Here is a 25,000-nt window from a genome sequence, read left to right on the forward strand (position 1 = left end):
TGTGCATTGAAATGTATAATCTTTACTGTACCTTTTTGACAAATCAGTACACCCATATAACTTTTTATCCTCTTAAGAATAGAGTATCGGCTGGGCGTGGTGGCTCACACCTGTAATCCTAGCACTTTGGGAGGCCGAGGTGGGCAGATCACTTGAGGCCAGGAGTTCAAGACCAGCCTGGCCAACATGGTGAATCCCCATCTCTACTAAATATACAAAAATTAGCTGGGCGTGGTGGCGCACACCTGTAATCTCAGCTACTCTGGAGGCTGAGGCAAGAGAATCACTTGAACCCGGGAGGCAGAGGTTGCAGTGAGCTGAGATTGTGCCATTGCACTCCAGCCTGAGTGACAGAGCTAGTAACAATCATTAATGTGTATGTAAATCACCTGGAAATATTATTGTCAATCCAGATTTTAATGAAATAGGTCAGATTTTGATAAAATAGGTTGGGGTTTTGTGTGAGAGTTTGTATTTCTAAGAAAGTACAGATTCATAGAGCAGATGCTAACTACAAGATCTCTTTTATCTAAAGTAAATAAAATTTGATGAATAAACCAAGGGAAATTGACCTTAGATGAAAGAACACATCAAAACACATGTGCAATATGCTATCTGTAGGAGCATTTGGTTAACAAGAGCATAAACCAACCAAGCAATTTTATAATTATTTTAATCCAAAATTAGCAAAATCTCTATTATGGTTTCCATGGAAATGCTCCTTCAGGCTAAGAAATGTTAGTATCACCAGAGAGCACTGGTTAAAAACACCACAGATTTGGAAGTCGATGTCTTATAAAGTAAGTGACAGACCCCTCTTTACACCCATAAGTGGCTTTTACAGAGTTACCCAAAATTCAGTCATTTGTACAACAAGTGTAGATAATTTTCATAGCTTCCTATTAAAATTATATTTTAACGCCCTTACAAAATTTAACTCAGTTTTCTTATAAAATTAAGTAACATTTTTATATGACACTGTTATTCAGCTTAACCTTACATACTTTTATTGGGTGCCGTGTCTGTGTGTTGACCACCCAGTGTTCTTTGGGGTTCCACTATTTGCATAGGCACCACAGCTGGAGAAACACAGATGCACAGACACAAGCTGGATCCTGCGTCTCTTCCTGCCTCCGGGCATCAGGGCGCCAGTCAGCCTGGTTGTGCGAATGGAGGTTGTGTTCCCTAGCACAGAGGGTCTCATTCCAGGGTGCTCCCCTCAGAGGAGGAAGAGACCAGAAGGTCCTTTTAGGGGGCACTTCCTGGGACATGGGCCAAGCCTCCTAAGGAGTGAGGGCTCCAACCAGCAGGTACAGACCTCTCAGAAGGGAGGGATAAGGCAGCCATTCTGAACCTGGATTTCCACCACCCCTTGTCCCATCTCATCAAGACAGTTCTGAGGGGCTATTCTGGCACATGTCTGGACGTTAGAGGCTGGAGGACAATGTGGGCTTTGACAGGACTCAGATAAGGTCTGTTCCAGGGAGGCAGGAGGTCGATGCCCAGCATCTGGGATGGTGTCCTTGTGGACAGTGAGTTGCCTCTTTGGGTACAAGTCCATTTTCACTACAGAAGAGGCTAAAGCAGGGGTGTCCAATCTTTTGACTTTCCTGGGCTACATTGGAAGAATTGCCTTGGTCCACACATTAAATACACTAACACTAATGATAGTTGATGGCTTAAAAAAAAAAAAAAAAGCAAAAAAAAAAAAAATCTCATAATGTTTTAAGAAAGTTTACAAATTTGTGTTGAGCTCTGTGCTGACAAGCTTGGGCTGGAGAGTCTGAACGGCTTCCCGATCCCCTCTCTGATTCTCTTTGGCAGCAAGGTCTTGAAGGGGCTGAGTCTCAGTATCTTGGGGAAATTCTGGAAAGCCTGTTTGGGAACCTGAGAAGACCTCTTGCCTGGAGCTTGAATGCTTGATTTGCTGTCCTGGCCACATGCATGCTTGGCAGCCAGAGAGCGGGGTTTGCATTCATACCGGCACAACAGCGAGCCAGGGATTGAAGTGACCAGGACAAGTGTCTGGGTGGCAGTGTGCCTCAGTTTTTAACAAAAAAGTTTAAAAAGTAAAAAAAATTTAAAAATTAAAATAGAAAAGCTTAGCTTATGGTATAAGGATATAGAGAAAGAAGATATTTTTGTACAGCTGTACAATGTGTTTTAGGCAAAGCATTGATTGTAATAGTCCAAAAGTTCAACCAAAAAAAAAGGTTTATCAAATTTGAAAGTTGCAGTAAGCTAAGAATAGTTTATTGCTGAAGAAAGAAACATGTTTTTTTGAATTTAGTGTAGCCTAAGTGTGTAGTGTCTGTAAAGTCTACAGTGGTGCAGAGTCATGTCTTCGGCCTTCACATTCACTCCCCATTTACTCACCCAGAGCAACTTCCAGTCCTGCAGGCTCCATTCATGAGAAGTGTCCTATACAGGTGTACCATTTTTTCAGTGTTATACCATAGTTTTACTGTACCTTTTCTATGTTTAGATAGGTTTAGATCACAATGTTACAGTATTCTGTACAGTCCCATGCTGCACAGGTTTGTAGCCCAGGAGCAATAGGCTCTCCCATGTAGCCTAGGTGTGCAGCAGGCTGAGCCATCTGGGTTCATGTAAGTACACTCTGTGATGTTTGCACGCAAAGAAACTGCCTAACAAAGCGTTTCTCAGAATGTATCCGAGTTGCTAAGTGATACATGACTGTAGTATCTAGGGAACTATTTGTGGCTATTTTAAACAGTACTTAAGAATTATTTACAATCTCTCATCTCACCCTCTGAATCTATCAAATGTCAAGACGAAGCTCATGCAGTATTGGGAAGTCACCCTCCATGAGCTAGTCCCAGGCCCAGGGTGTGAGTGCTTCTGGGAGGCTGTGGGTTAGGGGAAAGGCTGGGCATGGTTTTGTTTAACATCTACAATCTTAACTGACCCTTAGCTGTTACTGCTCAAAACTGGTTTCCTTCAATTGCATACTACATTACTTTCCATCCCAACCGGGTTTGTAGCCCCTTGCGCTTTAATTTTTTAAGGGTGGATTGTGATATATAATAACAGTAGCCACCTGTGGCTTAATTGAAACTTTGCCGAATTCAATTTAATTAAAAACTGAACCTGGGGTTTTCAGTGAGATGCCATACTTAGAGAACATAGTGCCTCACACATTGTAAGCACTTGGTAAATTGTAGTTGTCACAATTGCTAGAATTCCTTCAAGAAATCAATTCTCACAAGTGAGGGGCATAGGAGAGCTCCCCAGGCAGAGGGGATTGGACATACTAAAGTCCTGATGGCCCAAAAAGGCTGTGGCCCTCCAGGGTCGCAAACAGGCTAGTAAGGAGAAGTCAAGCCTGGTGGCAGGTGTGGGGTGTGCTGGTGAGCCAGGCTGCTTCACTTTGAGAAGTTTGGGCTTCACAGTAAGAGTAACTGGAAGCTGTAAGGGTCTCAGACTGAAGAGCATTCAGATTTGCATTGTTAAAAACTATCCCAACAGTCTCATGGACAGTGGATACAGGGAGGTTCATTATAAGGTTTGGCCATAGAGTAAATAACTAGCCTTGGGCAGGCTGCTTAAACTGTCTTGATTTCCTCCTCTTTAACCCAGATTCAGTAACACTACCTACGCATAGGCTGTGAGGATTAAATGAGTTGCTATTCGTAATTGGCTTAGAACAGCCTCTGGTGTGTAGTAAATGCTTTAAATGAGTGTTAAATAGAATGCAAAAGTCTGGTTCCTGAGCAGAAGGTTGCATTCTTCTGACACTGTCCTCCCCTCACCTAGCATCAGACTGACCTGCTCTGTGCAAACCCAGACTGCTGCCGACTTGGAGCCCGCCTAGTTTCCAAACCAAGTCCTCCCTTCGCTGCCTGGGTCTGACTTGGACACCTCCGTGTGGATTTGACATATGGCTGGCCAGACCTGGCCGGGCTTTCCCTTTTCCCAGAACATCTGCACTGCACCCCACTGGGGATTCAGGCCCCATCCTGGCTTGCTAAGAGCACCAAGTGCTCTCCCTGCTGTGCAGGCCCCACCCTCTGCCTTCGCAAGTTCAGTGGAGTCCAGCAGTAAGCGCAGCTGGCAGTAAGCACCATCGCCCCTCCATAGATGGCATGCTGGCTTGTACCTGAGCTCCCTGACTCTGCCTGCCCAGCCGTGGCTGCTCCCTCTCTCTCACAGATTGCACTTGGTGTTGGAAGAGAACACCACCAACATGGAGACGAACTCTCTTGGGGCTATGGTCAGCTCTTGTTTGCTTTCTGTATTTGGGGCAGATTTGAACTGAAAGAGGGAAAAAGCAATAACAAGCAAGTGGCCCCATCCTTCTCTCTACCTTAAGCAGGGTTCACTCTAACTCTGTAAGGTTCCTGTTTTTACCCCTTTCCAGTGGATTCATTTTTTTGTAAATCATGTAGTACATATTGCTGGGGTTTTTTTGTTGTTGTTGTTTTTACTAATCATGAACGTCTTCTACTGAGTAGTAATGTTTTAAAGCTACTTTGTTAACTTGCAATTCTAATTTGAAAACTGTAGATAGGATGTCATGTAGAAATGGCAGGTTTCCACTTACATGACTTAGGAGTGTTGCCTGGATTCTCTTTTAAGGATACGGAGGCAGGTCTGAGCTCACAGGGAGAAAGTACATGATCTGCACAAAAGGATGCATCCCAGACTCAGGGTAGAGTTTCCCCCAGGGGTAGGGACTGCTGTTGAATCATGATGGGGAAGGGAAGAGGGCATAGAAGGCTTCTTCTGTATTTTTAATGTTTAACGATTAAGCTTGAAGGTTTGTGGAATTTGACATAATATTTTGTATCTTTTTGGATGTATGAGATACTTTATGATGAAATTGAAATGACCACCATGATAATGGTAACCACCCAGAGTGTCACTGGTATGTGTGCCACATGCTTGTCGTCCCGGGTCTGTGGAGCCTGCCTGCCCATCACTGAGCCACCCTTAGCCTCCACCCTGGATTAGACTGTCATCTCCAAGTATTTGTGTATGAAGTTACATATATACATTTATATGCACAGATGCAAATTCATTTTATCTCGTAATGTGTTATCACAAAATGCAGTATAGGACTTTTTTAAAGATCAAATATTTCCAAATAAAACTTTTTCAAAAAATATTTTTCTTGGTATTAAAAGAAGCACATACATATATGGGAGGCTAGGAAACGTACTAAAGTAGAAAGAAGAAGAAAATATATATATATATAATGTTAATATAAATGTTAGCAGTCTCTAGGGTGGTACTATTATGAGTCTCTAGCACCACCCTAGAAACTGCCAACATTTGGTGATAGCTGTGATCTAAATATATCCTCTAAAATTCATGTGTTGAAACTTAATCACTAATGTGATAATATTAAGAGGGGCTTTGGGGGTGATTAAGTCATGAGGGCAGAGCTCTCATGAATGGGATTGGTGATTTTATAAGAGGTGGAAGAGAGTGCCCTGGGCCCTTTTTGCCCTTCTGTCCCTTTTACCATGTGAAGACACAGCATTCATAGTGTCTGTCCCCTCTAGAGGGCACAGCAACAGGGCATCACCTTGGAAGCCTTCAGCAAACACTGAACCTGCCAGCTCCTTGGTCCTGGACTTCCCAGCCTCCAGAACTGAGACATAAAGTTCTGCTCTTATAAATGACCCAGTCTGAGGTATTTTGTCATAGCAGCACAAACGGACTAAGACAGTGATATTTTCTTCCATTGTTTTTCCATTCTCATTTATGGATTATTTTTATGTTGATGAGATCATTTCTGAGTATAACATTTTACATCTTTCTTCATTTAGTAGTATAATATAACCATTTTAAATACTATTAAAGTTATTCATAAACTTTTCTTTTCCTTGGAGATAGGGTCTCACTCTCAACTCCCAGCCTGGAGTGCAGAGCCTCAACTTCTGGAGCTCGAGTGATCCTCCTGCCTCAGTCTCCTGAGTAGCTGGGACCACAGATGTGCACCACCTTGCCCAGCTAATTTTTTTGTATTATTTATAGAGGTGGGGTTTCTCTGTGTTGCTCAGGCTAGTCTCGAACTCCTGGGCTCAAGTGATCTGCCTGCCTCGGCCTTCCAAAGTGCTGTGATTACAGGTGTGAGCCACCGTGCCTGGCCCCTTTGTAAACATTTTAGTGGCTTACAATGAGCCACTATATAAGGATACTAATCATTCTCTGCTGTTAGACAATTTTTACTATATGAGAAATAACCACTACAGTGAACATCTTCGAGCATAGTTCCTGTCGTCATATTTGTATTTATTTCCTTAAATGTATGCCACATATATCAAAGGTTCTGAATATTTCGAAGACATTTAATATATTTTTTTCAAGTTGCTTTCTATAAGGCAGGGCCTCTGTTAGCCCGTAATCTGTCTTTGTTCAGGTGACAAACCTCTAGGCAGACCCCTGGAAGTCCAAGCTTCATGATGGGTTCTGGGCTGCGTTGCATCTGCTCACACTTTGGGCGCCTCGGTGCCATTCACAACTGCACTTTGTATGGAAGACCCTATTTCTATTCCTCCAGGAGCTCACACAGAGTACGTTTCATAGAACCCCATACAGCATTAGATATTCATGTCTGTAAAAAACTTGAATTCATTAAGTGAAAGTGCCATACAGGTGTTTTACCCTACCTTTTTTGATTATGGAGGATGAACATCTATGTGTGTCTTAGCTGTTTGTATTTTCTCTTATGAATTATCTGTTCATATTCATTGTTACGGTCTTAGTGTTTGTCATATATTTTGTACATTAATTTGATAACATAGAATCTGTACTGTTTGTTGTTAACATTCTTCTTAGTTTGTGCTCATATTATTTTTCTGGTAAACACAAGATTTTATTTTTATTGAGCACAGCCAAGCCTCTTCCCTGATGATTTACTCCCAGGATTTTCAGTTCTCAGAGTCCTTTCTCATTCAGATACTTGAAAAATGTTCATGTTTTCTTCTTGTGTATTATTTCATTTTTACATTTATCTCTTTGATTTACATTAAACTGGAGTATATTTTGATGAATAATACCTGGTGAGACTCTTTTTTTCTTTTTACAAATAGTTTTTGAGGCACCATTTATTACATAATCTGTCCTTTCCCTACTGATTTGTGATGTGTTCTCTATCTTATATTAAGTTCTAATATCTGGATCCTTTTGTAGTTCATGAGCATGATGATTGGGTGTTTCACACACGTGTGTGCGATGTGCTACCCTCGAACCTTGTATGACATCAGCACGTTACCCATCTGACCTTAAAAGAAAAGAAAAATTATCATCTCTGTTAAACACATTTTACTGAGTTGAAAAACAATAAAGATTCCATTCTTAATATAGGTAAAACACTGCTCATTCATGATATATATTTTTGTTTCACTGCTAATGTTTGTTTAAGTTGACTTCTTTTTAATGTGTTAACTTTAATGCTAACATTTCTCTTTTACACTTTGAATCAAAGTAAATTGGGTACTTTGACAAACAGATTTTTTTGTTTCATAGAGACCACCCCCATGTACAAATAAATTGTAGGCATTGTACATAAAAGGCACTTGTATTCACTTTTAAAGAAGTTAACTTTTTCTGTTTATGCTTTTTAGGGTGTATTATCTCATATACTTTCAGCATTCAGATTTGATAAAGAAGTTGCTCTTTTCACTCAAGGTCTTGGGTATGCACCTATAGATTACTATCCTGGTTTGCTTAAAAATGTGAGTATTTAAAATTTATCACTTTTGAAATGTTTAATGCTGAATGTGCCATCAGCAAAAAGAGTAAATGGAAATATTTCAGTCCTCCAGAAGAGATGTTTAACTTTTCTTTGTTTATCTCTTCTTACCTTGGGCAGACTTAATGGCCATGTACGGAAGAAATGTGAGATGGGAAGTTATGAGAAGGAAGGAAACCAGGAAGGGTTTTCCTAAACCAACCAATCAGCCTCTCTTTCTAGGGACACATCTCACTTATTCACTCAGAGATGTTTGGGAGAAGAGCTGTTCTTAGCTATTATAAACACAGTCTTGTACTGTTGAACGAATCTTGTATTTCAAATAACCTGATTGGGATTTTCTGTTAAAGCAAAACAGAAAATTCAATACATAGTTTTACATATTTACCTTTTAATATTAAAGCTTTGTTTTCTTCTGGCTTAAATTATAGCCAAATGTGAGAAATTTTAACTTATAGTCTTGATGTAACTCTTCTAAAAAATGTTATGAGGTTTTTTATGTTTGTTAACCATTCTGGTGTTTTGGAAGCTTTGTACAAGAACAACTTTTTTTTTTTTTTTCAAATGAACTGAATTTTAAATGAAGAAATAAACTAACTTTTCTTTAAATGAATTTGGTTTTAATTCTTAGGAAATTAATGACCTGTCTGTTGTTCATTGCTTAAATAGGAATGCAGAATTGTAGACTTTAAACATAAAATCCCAGTTATTAGTAAATGTGACATGGCACTGCTTCCTTTTCACTCTGACAGAGTAAAACATGAGAAGATGGGGGTTGGGGGAATCTCAACGGAAATATCACTCACACCAAGAAAAATAGAACTGATGTAATCCTGTTTGCAGCGTGAGTTAACCTGCAACTGATTTTGTTTTACAGATGGTTTTATCATTAGCGTCTGAACTCAGAGAGAATCATCTTAATGGATTTAACACTCAAAGGCGGTAGGTGTTAAACTAAACATCCTTCTTCTCACGTTTCAAAATGCATCAGTTTGGTTATGAGAGGAAAATTTTACAATTCATAGGAAATGGATGTTCAGTTATGATTGTATTTTATATAGAAAGATTATTTTAGTAGAATACATAGCAAATTGGTGAGTTTTTTCAAACTCTTTTAAAAATCAGTATTTTCTCAACTCTCACAGAGCAGTAAGTAAATCATACAATGTCTTTTGTGGGCCCATTAGGTAAAAAGCCCTACATACACAGTAGGGAGCACAAAAGAAAGAGCAGTATTTAGTTTTACCCTGGGATTGCTCACTCTGCAAGAAGACAATGTGCACAGATGCAAGTGTGTGCTCTCACACTAGCCTGCCCTGGCTCTGCCTTCTCCTGCTCCCAGCACACACACACACACACGATATTTACAAGGCAACATTTGATGTGAACATATGCCCTATTTTAAGAAACATGATATTCCAAAATCTAGACTAAACAAATCAAAGAGATTCAGACAAATTAAAAGGCAATTAATCACATTTCAAATGTTTCTTCACTCTGTAAAAGAATCCCAGTTTTCATTGGTGGGCATTTCATTTTTGATGTATCATTAACCAAGAGAATCTGGGACTGAGGGACTTGGTGATTTCTTTTTTTTTTTTTTTGTAAAGCTATTGCTAATTCAAGCTCCATCAGAAATTGTCTTTGTCCTCAACCTTTAGGAATCCTTTGCACCTAACCCTTAAACTATATAATTATTAGAGGAAAACACTGGAGAAAATCTTCATTGTGTTGGATTTGGCAATGTAAGAAGAACTATAGGAGACATGGAGAGTGTTTAGATTTATTTATTTACATGTCAGGTAAAGACTTGGGTTTAGTTGTGAGGTGAATGTTGACTGATGGATCTTTTGAATTATGTAATTATAAATTTATTTTAAAAAGACCTTAAAAATCAGTCAGTGCAGTGTGTATGTACTCCCTACACCAAATTCCCAAAATATGCATCACAGTTGAATTTTTTAAAAGCAGCTGACAATAAACAAAATAATTTTTAAAATCTGTTAACAAATAGAAACAAAGGATCAGAATGCAAAATATAGAAATGACTTGCAAAAATAAATCATAAAGAGGCAAACACTCCATTATAGAAATGAGCAAGGGATATAAGCAGGTCATTACCAGAAGATGAAAACTGAATTAATAATAACATTAAAGGAGTTCTTCAGGAATGACATCAGCAAGATGGCAGAATAGGAAGTCCTAGACCTTATTTCCCAGTAGAGACATTGACTTAACTATAGCATACATCCCAAAAAATTATAATGAGAACTACAGAACCAATTAAGAAGTCACGGTACTGCAGGCAAACTCAAAGTCTAGAATAGCCACATTGAAATTGATTAAACAATCTGTTTCATGTCAACCGTGATAGCCCTTTTCCAGGTCTGGCAGCTTGGTGAGATTGGTAGGAAAAACCCAGCTTGTGGCTACTCTCCCTTGGGAGGGAAAAAGAAGAGTGGAATGTGCATTCAACATTCTCACTTTTTAGGGAGCAGACTGAGGAACTGATTTCTGTCTCTACTGACTGGGAGCACTGATGAGGAAATCGCATACAGTAATCCCTCCTTATCTATAGGGAATATATTTCAAGACACCCAGTGGATGTCTGAAACTGCGGATAGTACCAAACCTGATTGCCACCAATCATAACACATTTATATATTCCACTCACAACTTTAATGTCTTTTCCATCTTAACTAAGCACTTATCATATATGATGGCAGTAATTTTTGCCATGCAAGATGCAACGACAAAACTAACACAAATTTTTTTCCTTCTTTACAATTTCACAGATAGATGATTTGTTTTAACTATAGATCTCAGCAACTTCAGCATATGGTTTTTTTCTTTCCTTGTTAAGTTGAAAACTTTCACCTTTTCACTTAAAGAAAGCACTTTACAACTTCTCTGTGGCATATCCAAATTGCCAGCCCCAGTGCTCTTGGACTTTGAGGTCATTATTAAGTATTAATAAAATAAGGGTTACTTGAACACAAGCACAGTGATACTGTAACAGTTGATCTGACAACCAGTATGGCTACTAAGTGACTAACGAGCAAGTAGTGTATATATTATGGATACCCTGGGCAAAGGGATGATTCATGTTCCAGATGGGACAGAGTGGGACAGCATGAGATTTCATCATGCTACTCAGAACAGTACACAATTTAGGCCAGGTGCGGTGGCACATGCCTTTAATCCCAGCACTTTGGGAGGCCGAAGTGGGTGGATCACCTGATTTCAGGAGTTCAAGACAAGCCTGGCCAACATGTCAAAACACCATCTCTACTAAAAATACAAATTAGCTGGGCATGGTGGCTTATGCCTGTAGTCCCAGCTACTCGGGAGGCTGAGGCAGGAGAATCACATGAACCTGGGAGGTGGAGGTTCCATGAGCTGAGATTGCATCATTGCACTTCAGCCTGGGCAACAGAGCAAGGTGCCATCTCAAACAAAACAGTGCACAATTTAAAACCTTTGAATTATTTCTGGAATTTTTTCATTTAATATTTTTGGACCACAGGTGACCATGGCTAGCTGAAACTACAAAAAGTAAAACTGCAGATAAAGGAAGACTACTTTTGATGCCTTGGGGCCATGGAGAGCAAAAGAAAGCTTAGTGGTTTGTGGTAGCACTAGGGAATTGACAGTGCTGTGGATGGAGGCTGGCATAGCTCAACAGAATTGGGAGAAAGCACCTAGCTCATGACCTGTTCTTTGGGAGGGGAAGAGAAGCCCTTGGCTTCTCAGGGGCCTACTAGAGGGACTGATATCTGTCTCGCCTGACTCCCAGCACTGACAGAAATGGCGTACTTTGGAACAACAGAGCTCAGCAGCTTGTTGCAGCACTGGAGAATCTGCAATACCACAAACGGACACTAGAGGGAGGGGGAGATTAGGAGCTCTTGAAAAACCAGTAAAGCCCTCTAATTTGGAAATCACATGCATGAGCCCAGAGAAGATATATCCCTGGAAAAGGTTTGAGGGACCTCCAGAATCTCCAGCCGGGTCCATTGTTGAAAGCCTTCCATTGTACCATGTCAGTCGATAAAGACTGAGAGAAGTGGATGTTTCTTTAAATGTACAAAATACAACAAAAATAACAAGACACAAAGTAAACCAGGGAAACGTGGCATAATCAAAGGATGAAAATAAATCTACAGAAACAGACCCTAAAGAAACAGAGATCTATGCATTACCTGACAAAGAATTTGAAATAATTGTCTTAAGGGATCTCAAGGCACTACAAGAGAACACAGATAAACAACTAAATGAAATCAGGAAAACAATACATGAGCAAAATGAGAATATCAACAGAGAGATAGAAACTAGAAAAGAACCAAACAGATATTCTGGAGCTAAAGAACCACAATAAGTGAATTGAAAAACTTACTAGAGGGGTTCAGCAGTAGACTTGATCAAACAGAAGGGTCAGAAAACTTAAACACAAATCATTTGAAATTATTAAGTCAGAGAAACAAAAAGAAGAATGAAGGAAAGTCAAGAAAGCCTAAGACACTTGTGGAACAACATCAGATGGAACAACACACACATTTTGGGAGTCCTAGAATAAGAGAGAAAGGGGCAGAGAACTTATTTGAAGAAATAATGGTGAAAACTGCTCAAATATTAGGAAGGAATTGAATATCCTGATTTCAGAAGTTCAACGGACTCCAAAGAATGAACCCAAAGAGGCCTACAACAACATACACAAAAATCGAATTGTCAGAAGTTGAAGATATAATCTTGAAAGCAGCAAGAAAAAAGTGACTTGTCATGTACAAGGAAGGTTCCAGAAGATTATCAGTGGATTTCTCAGCAGAAATATTACAGGCCAGAAAGGAGTGGATGATACATTCAAAGAGCCAGGGAGGAAACAAAACAAAACAAAAAACCCTTCCAACCAAGAATACTGCATCTGGGCTAAATCATCCTTCAAAAAATGAAGAAAAAAAGACATTCCCAGATAAACAAAAGCTGAAGGAGTTCATCACCACTAGACCTGCCTTACAAGAATTGCTAAAGGGAGTCCTTCAAGTTGAAATGAAAGAATATTAGACAGCAACATGAAAGCGTACAAAAATATAAAGCCTTCTGATAAATGTAAATATACAGACAAACACAAAATCTTATAATACTGTTTGTATAGTACAGTTGTCCCTCGGTATCCAGAGAGGATTGGTTCCAGGACTTCCCACGCATACCAAAATCTATAGATGCTCCAGTCCCACAGTAAACTGTATGGAACTTACAGATACAAACGGTCAATCTTTGGGTTCTACATCCTGCAAATACTATATTTTTGATCCATGATTTAGTTGAATCCATGGATACAGAACCCATAGATATAGAGGGCTGAGTGTACATAAATCACTTTTTAATTCTGGTATAGAACTTAAAAGATAAAAGCATAAAAATAACTATTAAACTGTGTTGATAGATACAAAATAGAAAAGGATGTAATTTGTGATATTGATAACATAAACTGGGGAGGGAAATGTAAATGATTAGAGTTTTAGTATGTGATTGAAGTTGTCTCGTTAGGTTGTTATAACTCTAAAATGTTTAATGTAATGCCCATGGTAACAACAAGAAAATACCTGTAGGAGATGCATAATGGAAAATGAGAAGGAAATCAAAGCATGTCACTATGAAAAAAATCAATGAAACCCAAAGGAAGGGAATAAGAGAAAATTGTGAACAGAATAACTACAAGGTATATGGAAAACAACAAAATGGCAATAGTAAGTCCTTCTCTATCGGTAATTACTTTAGGTGAACATGAATTAAACCCCCATTCAAAAGACGTGGAGTAGCAAAATAGATCAGAAAACAAGATCAACTAAATTCTAGCTACAAGAGACTCACTTGAGATACATAGGCTGAAAATGAAAAGATGGAAAAATAGATATCATGCAAATGGCAACCAAAATAGAGCAGGCATAGCCATACTTATATCAGAAAACTATCAAAAGAGACAAAGAAAAAGATCATGTAATAATAAAAGAGTCAATTCAGGAGATACAACAATTACAATAATATATGCACTTAACAGAGCATCCACATATATAAAGCAAATACCAATAGAATTGAAGGGGGAAAGAGACAGTAACACAATAATAATAGACTTCACCACTACACTTTTAATAACAGATTGATTAACCAGACTGAAGACCAATAAGAAAACAGAACTTGAATAATGCTATAGACCAATTGGACTTAATAGACATACAGAGAACATTCTACCCAATAACAGCAGAATATACACTCTTCTCAAGCACATATAGAACATTCTGTAGGAAAGACCACATTAGGCCACAGAACAAGTCTTAACAAATTTAAGAAGACTGAAATCATAGTAACTATTTTTTTCTGACCACAAGGGAATAGAAATCAATAACAAAAGGAAAACTGGAAAATTCACAAATATGTGGAAATCAACCCACTCTTAAACAACCAGTGGGTCAAAGAACAAATTACAAGAAACACAGAAAATAACTTGAGACAAATGAAAATGAAAACCCAACATATCACAACCTATGTGATGCAGCAAAAGCAGTCCTAAGCAGGAAGTTTATAGTGGTGAATGCCTACATTAAAAAAGAAGAAAGTGTACATGCTTTTGAAGGAAGAAAAAAAAAATAAGAAGGATCTCAAATCAGAAACCTAACTTTACACCTCAAGCAACTAGAAAAAGAACAAACTAAACCTCAAGTTAGAAGGGAGAGACTAATAAAGATTAGAACAGAAATAAATAGAGAATAGAAAAAAACAAAACCAAGAGTTGGGGTTTTGTAAAGATCAGCAAAATTGACAATTCCTTAGACTAAGAAAAAAAGAGAAGACTTAATAGCAAAAATCAGGAATCAAAGAATAGAAATGAAAACTGATGCCACAAAAATTAACAAGATTGAGACTACTATGAACAATTATATACCAACAAATTGAATAACCTAGAATAAATAAATGTCTAAAAATATACAGCCTACACGACTGAATAATGAAGAAATAAAAACATCTGAACAGACCTACAACTAGTAAAGAGATTGAATTGGTTATTCAGAACCTTCCAACAAAGAAAAAACCTGGCTTCACTGGAGAATTCTATTAGACATTTAAAGAAGAATTAACACCAGTCTTTCTTAAAGTCTTCCAAAATATTGAAGAAGAGGGGACATTTCCAAACTCATTTTGTGAGCAAGCATTACCCTGGCACGAAAATCAGGCAATGAAACTACAAGAAAACAGACTAATATCCTTCATGAATCATGATGGAAGGATTCTCAGCAAAAAGGGAATTCAACAATACGTTAAAAAGTTAGGTATAAACACCATGACTGAATGAAAATTATTCCTTGAATACAAGGATGGCTCAACATACAAAAATCACATTAATGCACCATATTAATAAAATGATGAACAAAAACCACATGGATCATCTTAATGCAGAAATAGCATATGACAAAACACTCACTTATGGTAAAACATTCAACAAATTAGGAATAGAAGGAAATGACCTCAATGTAGTAAAGGCCATATTTGAAAAATCCATAGCTAACCTCATACTCAGTGGTGAAAAAGGGAATGTTTTCCCTCTGAGATCAGGAGCAAGGCAAGGATATCTTCATCCTCTCTTACCACTTGTATTTAATATAGTATCAGAAGTCCTTGTCAGAGGAATTAGGCAAGAAAAAGAAATAAAAGTCAACAGATGCTCCAAATTCTTTCCATCCAAATTGGAAAGGAAGGAATAAAATTGTCTCTGTTCACAGATGACATGATTTTATATGTTAATAATCCTTAAAGATTTCACACAAAAAAAATTGTTAGAACTAATAAACTAATTCAACAAAGTTGCAGTATACAAAATCAACACACAAAACCAGTTGCATTTCCATACATTAATAAGAACAACCCAAAAAGGAAGTTTAAAAACAATCCTGCTTACAATAGCACCAAAAAGAAGAAAATATTTAGGAATAAGCAACTAAGGAGGTGAAAGATTTGCATGGTGAAAACTATACATTGCTAAAAGAAATTAAATAAGACATAAATAAAAAGATATCCCATGTTCATAGATGGGTATGGTTAGTTTTTGGGGGGTTTTTTTTTTTGTTTTTGTTTTGAGATGGAGTTTCGCTCTTGTTGCCCAGGCTGGCATGCAATGGTGCGATCTTGGCTCACTTTAACCTCCGCCTCCCGGATTCAAGTGATTCTCCTGCCTCAGCCTCCCAAGTAGCTGGGATTACAGGTGCATGCCACCACGTTCAGATGATTTTGTATTTTTAGTAGAGATGGGCTTTCTCCGTGTTGGTCATGCTGGTCTCGAACTCCTGACCTCAGGTGATCCACTTGCCTCAGCCTCCCAAAGTGCTGGGATTACAGGTGTGAGCCACTGCATCCAGCCTATACTTAGTATTTTAAATGTCCACACTGCCCAAAGCAATCTCCACGTTCCAGTGTTATTTCTATCAAAATGTCAGTGGCGTTTGGTTTTTATTTTTTTTTACAGAAATAGAAAAAGAATCCTTTAATGTATATAGAATCTCAAAGTACCCCAAGTAACCAAAACAATTTTGAGAAAGAAAAACAAGGTGGAAGCCTCATACTTCCTTTTTTCAAAGCATATTACAAAGCCACAGTAATCAAAACAGTGTGGTACTGGCGTAAAGGCAGACATAGTGACCAATAAAACAGAATAGAGAGCCCAGAAATAAGGCTTCACATATATGATCAAATGGTCTTTGACAAGGGTACCCTGTCTACAAGATTGGGAAAAGATTGTCTCTTCAATAATTGGTGTTGGGAAAACTGGATGTACACATTCAGAAAACGAATTTGAACCCTTATCTTTCATTATATATAAAAACTAACTGAAAATAGATTAAAGACCTAAACGTAAGACCTGAAACTATAGAAGAAAAGTGTCATGGCATTGGACTTGGCGATGATTTCTTGGATATGACACCAAAAGCACAGGCAAGAAAAGCAAGAATAGACAAGTAGGACTGCATGAAATTTTTAAGTGTCTGTGCAACAAAGGAAGCAATCAACAGATTAAAAAGTAGCCTATGTAACGGGAGAAAATATTTTCAAACCTTATATCTGGATAAGTGGTTAATATCCAGAATATACAGAGAACTCCTGCAATTCAACAACAGCAAAATAATCCAGTTTAAAAATAGGTCAAAGACTTGAATAGACATTTCTCCAAAGAATATATACAAATGACCAACAAGCATATGAAAAGATGCCCAACATCACCAGTTATCAGGGACATGATAATCAGAACCATAATAAGATACCAGTTCACACCTATTAGAATGGCCACTATCAAAAGAAGAAAGAGAAAATGACAAATGTTGATGAGGATGTGGAGTACTTGGAACCCTTGTACACTGTTGCTAGGAATGTTAAACTAGTGCAGTCACTATGGAAAACAGTATGGAGTTTCCTTAAAAAATTAAAAATAGAATTACCAAATGATCCAGCAATCCCATATTTGTGTATATTTCCAAATAATTGGGAACAAGATCTCTAAGAGATATTTGCACACCCACATTCATTGAGCATTATTTACAAGAGCCAAGAGGTGGAAGTAACCTATATGTCCATCAGCGGATGAATGAGTAAAGAAAATATGGTATATATACACATTGGAAGATTATTCCACCTTAGAAAAGAAGAAGTCCTGTCATATGCTACAGTGTGGATGAAACTTAAGGACATTATGCAAAGTGAAGTAAACTAGTGACAGAAGGCAAATACTGCATGATTACTTACACTTATGTGTGGTATCTAAAGTAGTCAAAGTTGTAGAAACAGAAGCTATGGGCAGGTGCAGTGGCTCACACCTGTAATCCCAGCACCTTGGGAGGCCGAGGCAGGCAGATCAGCGGAGGTAGGAGTTTGAGACCAGCCTGGCCAGCACGGCGAAACTCCATCTCTAATAAAAATACAAAAATTAGCCGGGTGTGGTGGCCGGTGCCTGTAGTCCTGGCTACCTAGGAGGCTGAGGCAGGAGAATCACTTGAACCTGGAAAGTGGAGGTTGCAGTGAGTTGAGATCGTGCCATTGCACTCCAGCCTGGGTGACAGAGCAAGATTCTGTCTCAAAAAAAAAAAAAAAGAAAAGAAGCAGAAAGTACAATAGTGGTTACCTTGGGATGGGAGAAAGAGGGAAATGGGAGTTGTTGTTCAATGCGTATAAAGTTTTAGTTTTGCAAGATATGAAAGTTTTAGAGATCTGTTACACATAAGGACATATAGTTAACACTACTGTATACTTAAAAATGTTTAAAATGGTAAATTTTATGTTAATGTGTTTTTCACCACAGTTTAAAACTGGTCTATGAGGTTTTCTGTGGATTTTCAGGAAAGTGTAAACTGCAACATCAGTTAGACATCCATTAGGTTATGGTGAGCTTTAGGAGGTTGCTGATGGGAACATAAATAGGCACAACCACTTTGCAGAACAATTTGGTCTTCCTGGAATTTGGGATTCCTTGTTAGTCTCTCTGTGAGTGCTCTGTTTACTGTAGCTTCCAATAATTATGGGAAGATCAAGAGGTAGTGTCGATTGAGGTTGCCAGTAAATTGTATTCTGGGCCTTAGAGGACTCCCATATTTCCTGGAGGTTGATAGCCATTTGGGGCTGGCTTCTCCTTCTAGGCCTCCTTCCTCCTTCCTGTTGGAGTCAGGACATTTCTGTTATCTCTTGCCTAAAGACAGTGGATAAGAAGAAAGAGTGTATAAGGCCTTGGCAGCTGGCTGTCAGGCTGCCCCGTTCCTTAATTCACCCTCAAAGTAACTCTTTTATAGTAGTCCTCTCTTGCAAGCTTTTAGGGCTGTGGTATTTTCCTTCAAAAAGATCCCACCTACCTACCATCAAGCTTTTCTCAGAATTCATGGGTTACCAAAAGCCCCCATTTTACGGTATTATATATTTAATTGTAAAAACTCTTCCATCATTGACATGATTGTATATTTAGAAAACCCCATTGTCTCAGCCCAAAATCTCCTTTAGCTGATAAGCAACTTCAGCAAAGTCTCAGGTTACAAAATCAATGTGCAGAAATCACAAGCATTCCTATACATCAATAACAGACAAACAGCCAGATCATGAGTGAACTCCCACTGACAATTGCTACAAAGAGAATAAAATACCTAGGAATACAACTTACAAGGGATGTGAAGGACCTCTTCAAGGAGAACTACAAACCACTGCTCAAAGAAATAAAAGAAGACACAAACAAACGGAAGAACATTCCATGCTCATGGGTAGGAAGAATCAATATCATCAAAATGGCCATACTGCCCAAGGTAATTTATAGATTCAATGCCATCCCCATCAAGCTACCAATGACTTTCTTCACAGAATTGGAAAAAACTACTTTGAAGTTCATGTGGAACCAAAAAAGAGCCCACATTGCCAAGACAATCCTAAGCAAAAAGAACAAAGCTGGAGGCATCATGCTACCTGACTTCAAACTATACTACAAGTCTACAGTAACCAAAACAGCATGGTACTGGTACCAAAACAGAGATACAGACCAATGGAACGGAACAGAGGCCTCAGAAATAACACCACACATCTGCAACCATCCGATCTTTGACAAACCTGACAGAAACAAGAAATGGGGAAAGGATTCCCTATTTAATAAATGGTGCTGGGAAAACTGGCTAGCCATATGTAGAAAGCTGAAACTGGATCCCTTCCTTACACCTTATATAAAAATTAATTCAAGGTGGATTAAAGACTTAAATGTTAGACCTAAAACCATAAAAACCCTAGAAGAAAACCTAGGCAATACCATTCAGGACCTAGGCATGGACAAGGACTTCATGACTAAAACACCAAAAGCAATGGCAACAAAAGCCAAAATAGACAAATGGGATCTAATTAAACTAAAGAGCTTCTGCACAGCAAAAGAAACTACCATCAGAGTGAACAGGCAACCTACAGAATGGGAGAAAATTTTTGCAATCTACCCATCTGACAAAGGGCTAATATCCAGAATCTACAAAGAGCTTAAACAAATTTACAGGAAGAAAACAAACAACCCCATCAAAAAGTGGGCAAAAAATATGAACAGACACTTCTCAAAAGAAGACATTTATGCAGCCAACAGACACATGAAAAAATGCTCATCATCACTGGTCATCAGAGAAATGCAAATCAAAACCACAATGACATACCATCTCACACCAGTTAGAAGGGCAATCATTAAAAAGTCAGGAAATAACAGATGCTGGAGAGGATGTGGAGAAATAGGAATGCTTTTGCACTGTTGATGGGAGTGTAAACTAGTTCAACCATTGTGGAAGACAGCGTGGCGATTCCTCAAGGATCTAGAACTAGAAATACCATTTGATCCAGCTATCCCATTACTGGGTATATACCCAAAGGATTATAAATCATGCTACTATAAAGACACATGCACACATGTTTATTGCGGCACTATTCACAATAGCAAAGACTTGGAATGAACTCAAATGTCCATCAATGATAGACTGGATTAAGAAAATGTGGCACATATACACCATGGAATGCTATGCAGCCATAAAAAAGGATGAGTTCATGTCCTTTGCACGGACATGGATGTAGCTGGAAACCATCATTCTGAGCAAACTCTCACAAGGACAGAAAACCAAACACCACATGTTCTCACTCATAGGTAGGAATTGAACAATGAGAACACATGGACACAGGGTGGGGAACATCACAGCCTGGGGCCTGTTGGGGAGTGGGGGGCAAGGGGAGGGATAGCATTAGGAGAAATACCCAATATAAATGATGAGGTAGTGGGTGCAGCAAACCAACATGGCACATGTATACATATGTAACAAACCTGCATGTTCTGCATGTGTACCCTAGAACTTGAAGTATAATTAAAAAAAAAAAAGAGGTAAAAAAAAATTCTTCCATCATTTCTAGGAGTTGGGAGTATAGCATGAATGCTAGGATATCCGTGTCCTTAGTTCATTGCTTGATGCAGTCTCTTAGATTACATTTTCATCTCATTTTCTCTTGACTAGATTATGAGAGTTACCATTCTTCATAGGTTTTGCCTTTCAGTCCTCAGGATGTGTAGCAGTTCTACACCAGAGCTACTCAAAGTGTGGCCCTACCAATCAGCAGCATCAACATCCCTCGGGGAGAAACCAAGAAATATGAGTTTTTTAAAACATCTGTCCAGAACAGTACTCTCTGGAAGTTCAAGAAATGCTGCTCTACACTACTTCTTTAGAAGCAGTTCCCATAACTACATCTCAATCCCTAGTAACAATCTGAATACTGTATGGTGACATGATAGAATTTTATTTACAGTTTTTATTTTTGTTGATGAATTCCTATAAATTGTTAATATTTTTGCTGTATTTTTGATAATAGTAAATTCTCATAAAGGTAATTTTTTGCCAAACTACCCATAGTGATCTATTATATGTGAACAGTTTGTCTTTTCTCCTCAAATATTCACCTTTTCTAAATTGTTCTTCCTGTTCTCTACCACTTTCTTAAGTGGCAGATATCCTTTCAACGTTTACCTTCCATAGTGCTTTATCATCGTTCTCTTACCACCAAGATGGTTTTAGATCTAAAATTAATTAATGTGTTTTTTGAGTCCATCATCTAAGTTGTTAACAAAAAGACACATTTAGCATGAGTTGTAAATATCTTAAATTTTTGGAATATATGAGCTTAGTGGGTGGGCTGGTAGAGGAAGAGGTATGTGGGGATGTGTGTGAAGGTGTATACTTTGCACATAGCCTAGCAGAATATATTGCATAGAGTTAGGGCGGGATGGATGTTTGTACAATTGAAAGGTAGCCCTGAGAGTTGCCTGTGTGCATCACTCGTGTAGCGTCTCAAATAGGCAAGCAGGTCTCCAGCCTGACTCATCAATCTTCCTCCCTAAAAGATCTCTAAGCGCAACTTTTCTCTCATCTGAAAAGAGGAAATGAGAAGAGTCAGAGATTATTACTGGGGACTGAGTGGGTAGAAAGACTGTGGTGCTGGGGACATTTATCAAGTACTGCAGTTCATTGCTGTAGATTGTATCTTCTGATTAGGCTGGAAATGATCCAGGATAGTTTTCCTGAAAAATTTAAAAATCTCATAAAGACAGGTAGCTCTTGGGTATACCAAAATTCAGGCAGGCCAACTGATAACCTTCCCAAGAACTTCAAGGTGCACACAGCCTTCATGGCTCCTCTTTTGGTCTGAAGTTTGTCAGAGTGTGGAGATCCAAGTTCAAGTGGAGAGTTACGCAACACTTTCCAGATTGAATTACACTAAGCATTAGGTCTTGACTGGTTGCCAGAGCAGCACTTCCAAATAATTTCTGCACAAGAATTCAACTGCAGAAGGCTAGACGGTAACTATATACTGCTGGGAACATCCTTCCTGTGTGGTTGTATTGTAGCTTCCAAACCATCTGCCCCAAACCATCTGCCCCAAACCATAGGGCTACAGGATAAGCTGACGATGCTCAGAATGTTGCTCCTTCTAGATGGTTTGTAGCAAAGAATAGGATAGAATTTAAACATTCTGTCACTGAATTGTTGACTTTACTTGGTGGCAAGTGAAACTCTATTTAAAGCCTTATGACAACACCATTTATCAGGCCTCTAAAAATAATGCAAAAAGAAAGTAAGCTAATTTTCCCACTTTTTTTGTTCCTCTGGCGATCTGTGCATCTGAAATTATGAGATCAATTTCGGTATTTTCTGAGACTTTTTGAATCTTTGGAAATGAACTTTAGATACTCAAGTGCTAAAAATTAGAAAAAATAAATGCATAGATGCCTTCTAGAAGGAAAAAAAACACAGAAAAACAGCATAGCATTGTTTATATGGTGCTTAAGTTTGGGAGCTCTTGGCTGCTTTGAAGTTTGAAGTCATATTTGTGAAAGGAAAGGAATTAGAAACTTAGATTCATAGGTGGATGGGACTCTCCTGACTTTAAGCATATACCAGAAAGTAGTTTGCCTGTTATGCTGCGTTCTGATTTAATTGTTTCAATTTGTAAATCTTAAAAGTGGACAGAGAGCTTCAGATATGTATTAGAAAGTTATGTGGTATTATGATACCTATTTTAATTGTTATTAATGACAGCAAAAATTATAATGGCTGCAGTGTGGTTGACAGCTGTTTTGCAAATGTTATCACAGTGCCATTCTGTTATCTGATTTCATTAAACCGACTTCTACTTGAGATAGGAGAATACACTTGGCAGAATTTATAATTCACTGGAGAACTGTGGACTTAAAAAGTTTTGGTTCTCAAACAAGCTTTTAAGAATCCAAGTTAAAATTTTATGAATGGTGAACACAAAAGCTCCTAAGAAGGCTCAAAAAGCATGTTAAGCATCAAATTGCTTTTTAAATTCAGTCTTCTGATAGGTATAAATGAACTCAGTTCAAGAGATTGAATTACCTTTAAAACTATATATAAGGGCTCAACACATTCAGAAAAGTACCTGGAAAAATTTTTCTGGTTGAATTATAAAATTCTTCAAAGAAAAGATTCTAAACATCATTCAGTAGAGCAAATTAGGAATGTATCAGATGTGTTGGTTTACAGGGAGCACTCTACTAGCACAGGCATCTCATATTCTTAGTAAATTCAGTTAAGAATTTTACTGATTGTATCATAGCTTTGCTTTGACTAGGAATATCCTGAACTGCTAACTAAATTAATTCCCATTTTAGCCTTGCTACTCCTGCCAGCTGGGATGCCAGCATGGACATCCTTCAGTGGACTTCGCTCTGTGCCAGGGAATTTGTTCATAATCCTTTTGAAAAACAAGCATTCTTAACAACAACAACAACATCAAAAACCAATTATAAACTAGAGAATAAACCTCTTCCAAAGTGGCACAATCTGGCACAAAGGCAAGTTTTTAATCCATAAGAGTTGTTTCAGCCCTGGCACAGTGGCTCACTCCTGTAATCCCAGCAATTTGGGAGGCCAGGGTGGGAGGATTGCCTGAACTCAGGAGTTTGAGACCAGCTTGGGCAACATGGAGAAACCCCATCTCTACAAAAAAAAAACCCCAAAAATTAGCCAGGTATCCTGGTGGCAAGCACCTGTAATCCCAGCTACTAGGGAGGCTGAGGTGGGAGCATCGCTTGAGCCTGGGGAGGTCGAGGTTGCAGTGAGCCGAGATTGCACCACTGCACTCTAGCCTGGGTGACAGAGCAAGACCCTGTCTCAAAAAAGAAAGAAAGAGAAAAGAAGATTGTTTCAGCTGATACCATCAAGCAGAGTCTTTTAACTGTGGTCCAGGACACTTTAAAAACCTTTGTGAACTGCCTGTCTTCTGTCCAAGGGTGAGAAAATGAAAAGCACAAATAATTCTATAGAAATACCCTGAAAAGAGACCAGTACAATCAAATAATGGGAAGAGTGCAAAAAAGATGTAAATAGAGGGGAAAAAATACTCCAGAGGGAAATAAATACTAAGCAATTTAAGACTGATTAAGGATGATTATTTTTTAATGTGAGCTACTTTGTATTTCAGAAATAAGAACCTGAGGAGGAAGTAACTCCTTTATTATGAATATTTTCTTTTTCCTCCCTCCCTTCCTCCCTCCATCCCTTCCTTCCTTCCTCCCCCTCCCCTCCCCTACCCTCGTCTCCCCTTCCTTCCCCTCCCCTTTTCCTCCCCTCCCCTCCCATCCCCTTCCATCCCTTCCCATCCCCTCCCCTCTGTCTTTTCTCTCTCTCTCTCTCTTTCCTTTCTTTTTTTGACAGGGTCTCGCTTTGTTGCCCAGGCCAGAATGCAGTGGCATGATCTCAGCTCACCCCAACCTCCACCTCCTGGACTCAAGCCATCCTCCCACCTCAGCCTCCCGAGTGGCTGGGACTACAGGCATGTGCCACCATACCCAGTTAATTTTTGTATTTTTTTGTAGAGGCAGGGTTTCACCATGTTGCCCAGGCTAGTCTCAAACTCCTGGGCTCAAGCAATCCACCCACCTTAACCTCCCAAAGTTCTGGGATTGCAGACATAAGCCACCACACCTAGCATGAATATTTTCATTTTCAGTATTACTAGTTAACATTGTATTTTAGTTTTTTTAAAGTTTAATTATAAAACACTTATGTCATGGAAAAACTGTGTGCCCATTGCCCAGGTTTTACAGTGTTAACATTTTATTAATATTTATATTTGATATTTTTAAGAAAAAGTTTCAGTTAGAGCTGAAGCATCCTTCTCCTATTCCATTTCTTTTTTCTCCCCACTGGAGCAAGCATGCCCAAGAAGTTG

At 38.6% G+C, this 25,000-nt stretch overlaps 1 protein-coding gene and 1 non-coding gene across 5 annotated transcripts in view; both read left to right on the forward strand.

Annotated features, from left to right (window-relative positions):
- Nucleotides 1-25,000, forward strand: part of FANCC (FA complementation group C) — a 232,015-nt gene that overhangs the window by 146,415 nt on the left and 60,600 nt on the right. For 2 of the 4 annotated variants that reach the window (XM_030800598.1, XM_030800721.1), the window contains exons 5-7: nt 7,596-7,706; nt 8,601-8,665; nt 23,439-23,621. In XM_030800598.1, coding sequence (XP_030656458.1) covers nt 7,596-7,706; nt 8,601-8,665; nt 23,439-23,621 — 359 coding nt within the window. The remainder of the gene's footprint in view (nt 1-7,595; nt 7,707-8,600; nt 8,666-23,438; nt 23,622-25,000) is intronic. The other 2 variants (XM_030800664.1, XM_030800797.1) reach the window with 1 other exon arrangement.
- LOC115836080 lies at nt 7,150-7,253 on the forward strand. The gene has a single exon (XR_004031086.1). It is a non-coding gene; the product is annotated as a small nucleolar RNA U13 (small nucleolar RNA).

The sequence above is a fragment of the Nomascus leucogenys genome, chromosome 1a (assembly GCF_006542625.1).
Source record: "Nomascus leucogenys isolate Asia chromosome 1a, Asia_NLE_v1, whole genome shotgun sequence".
NCBI classification, from domain to species: Eukaryota; Metazoa; Chordata; class Mammalia; order Primates; family Hylobatidae; genus Nomascus; species Nomascus leucogenys.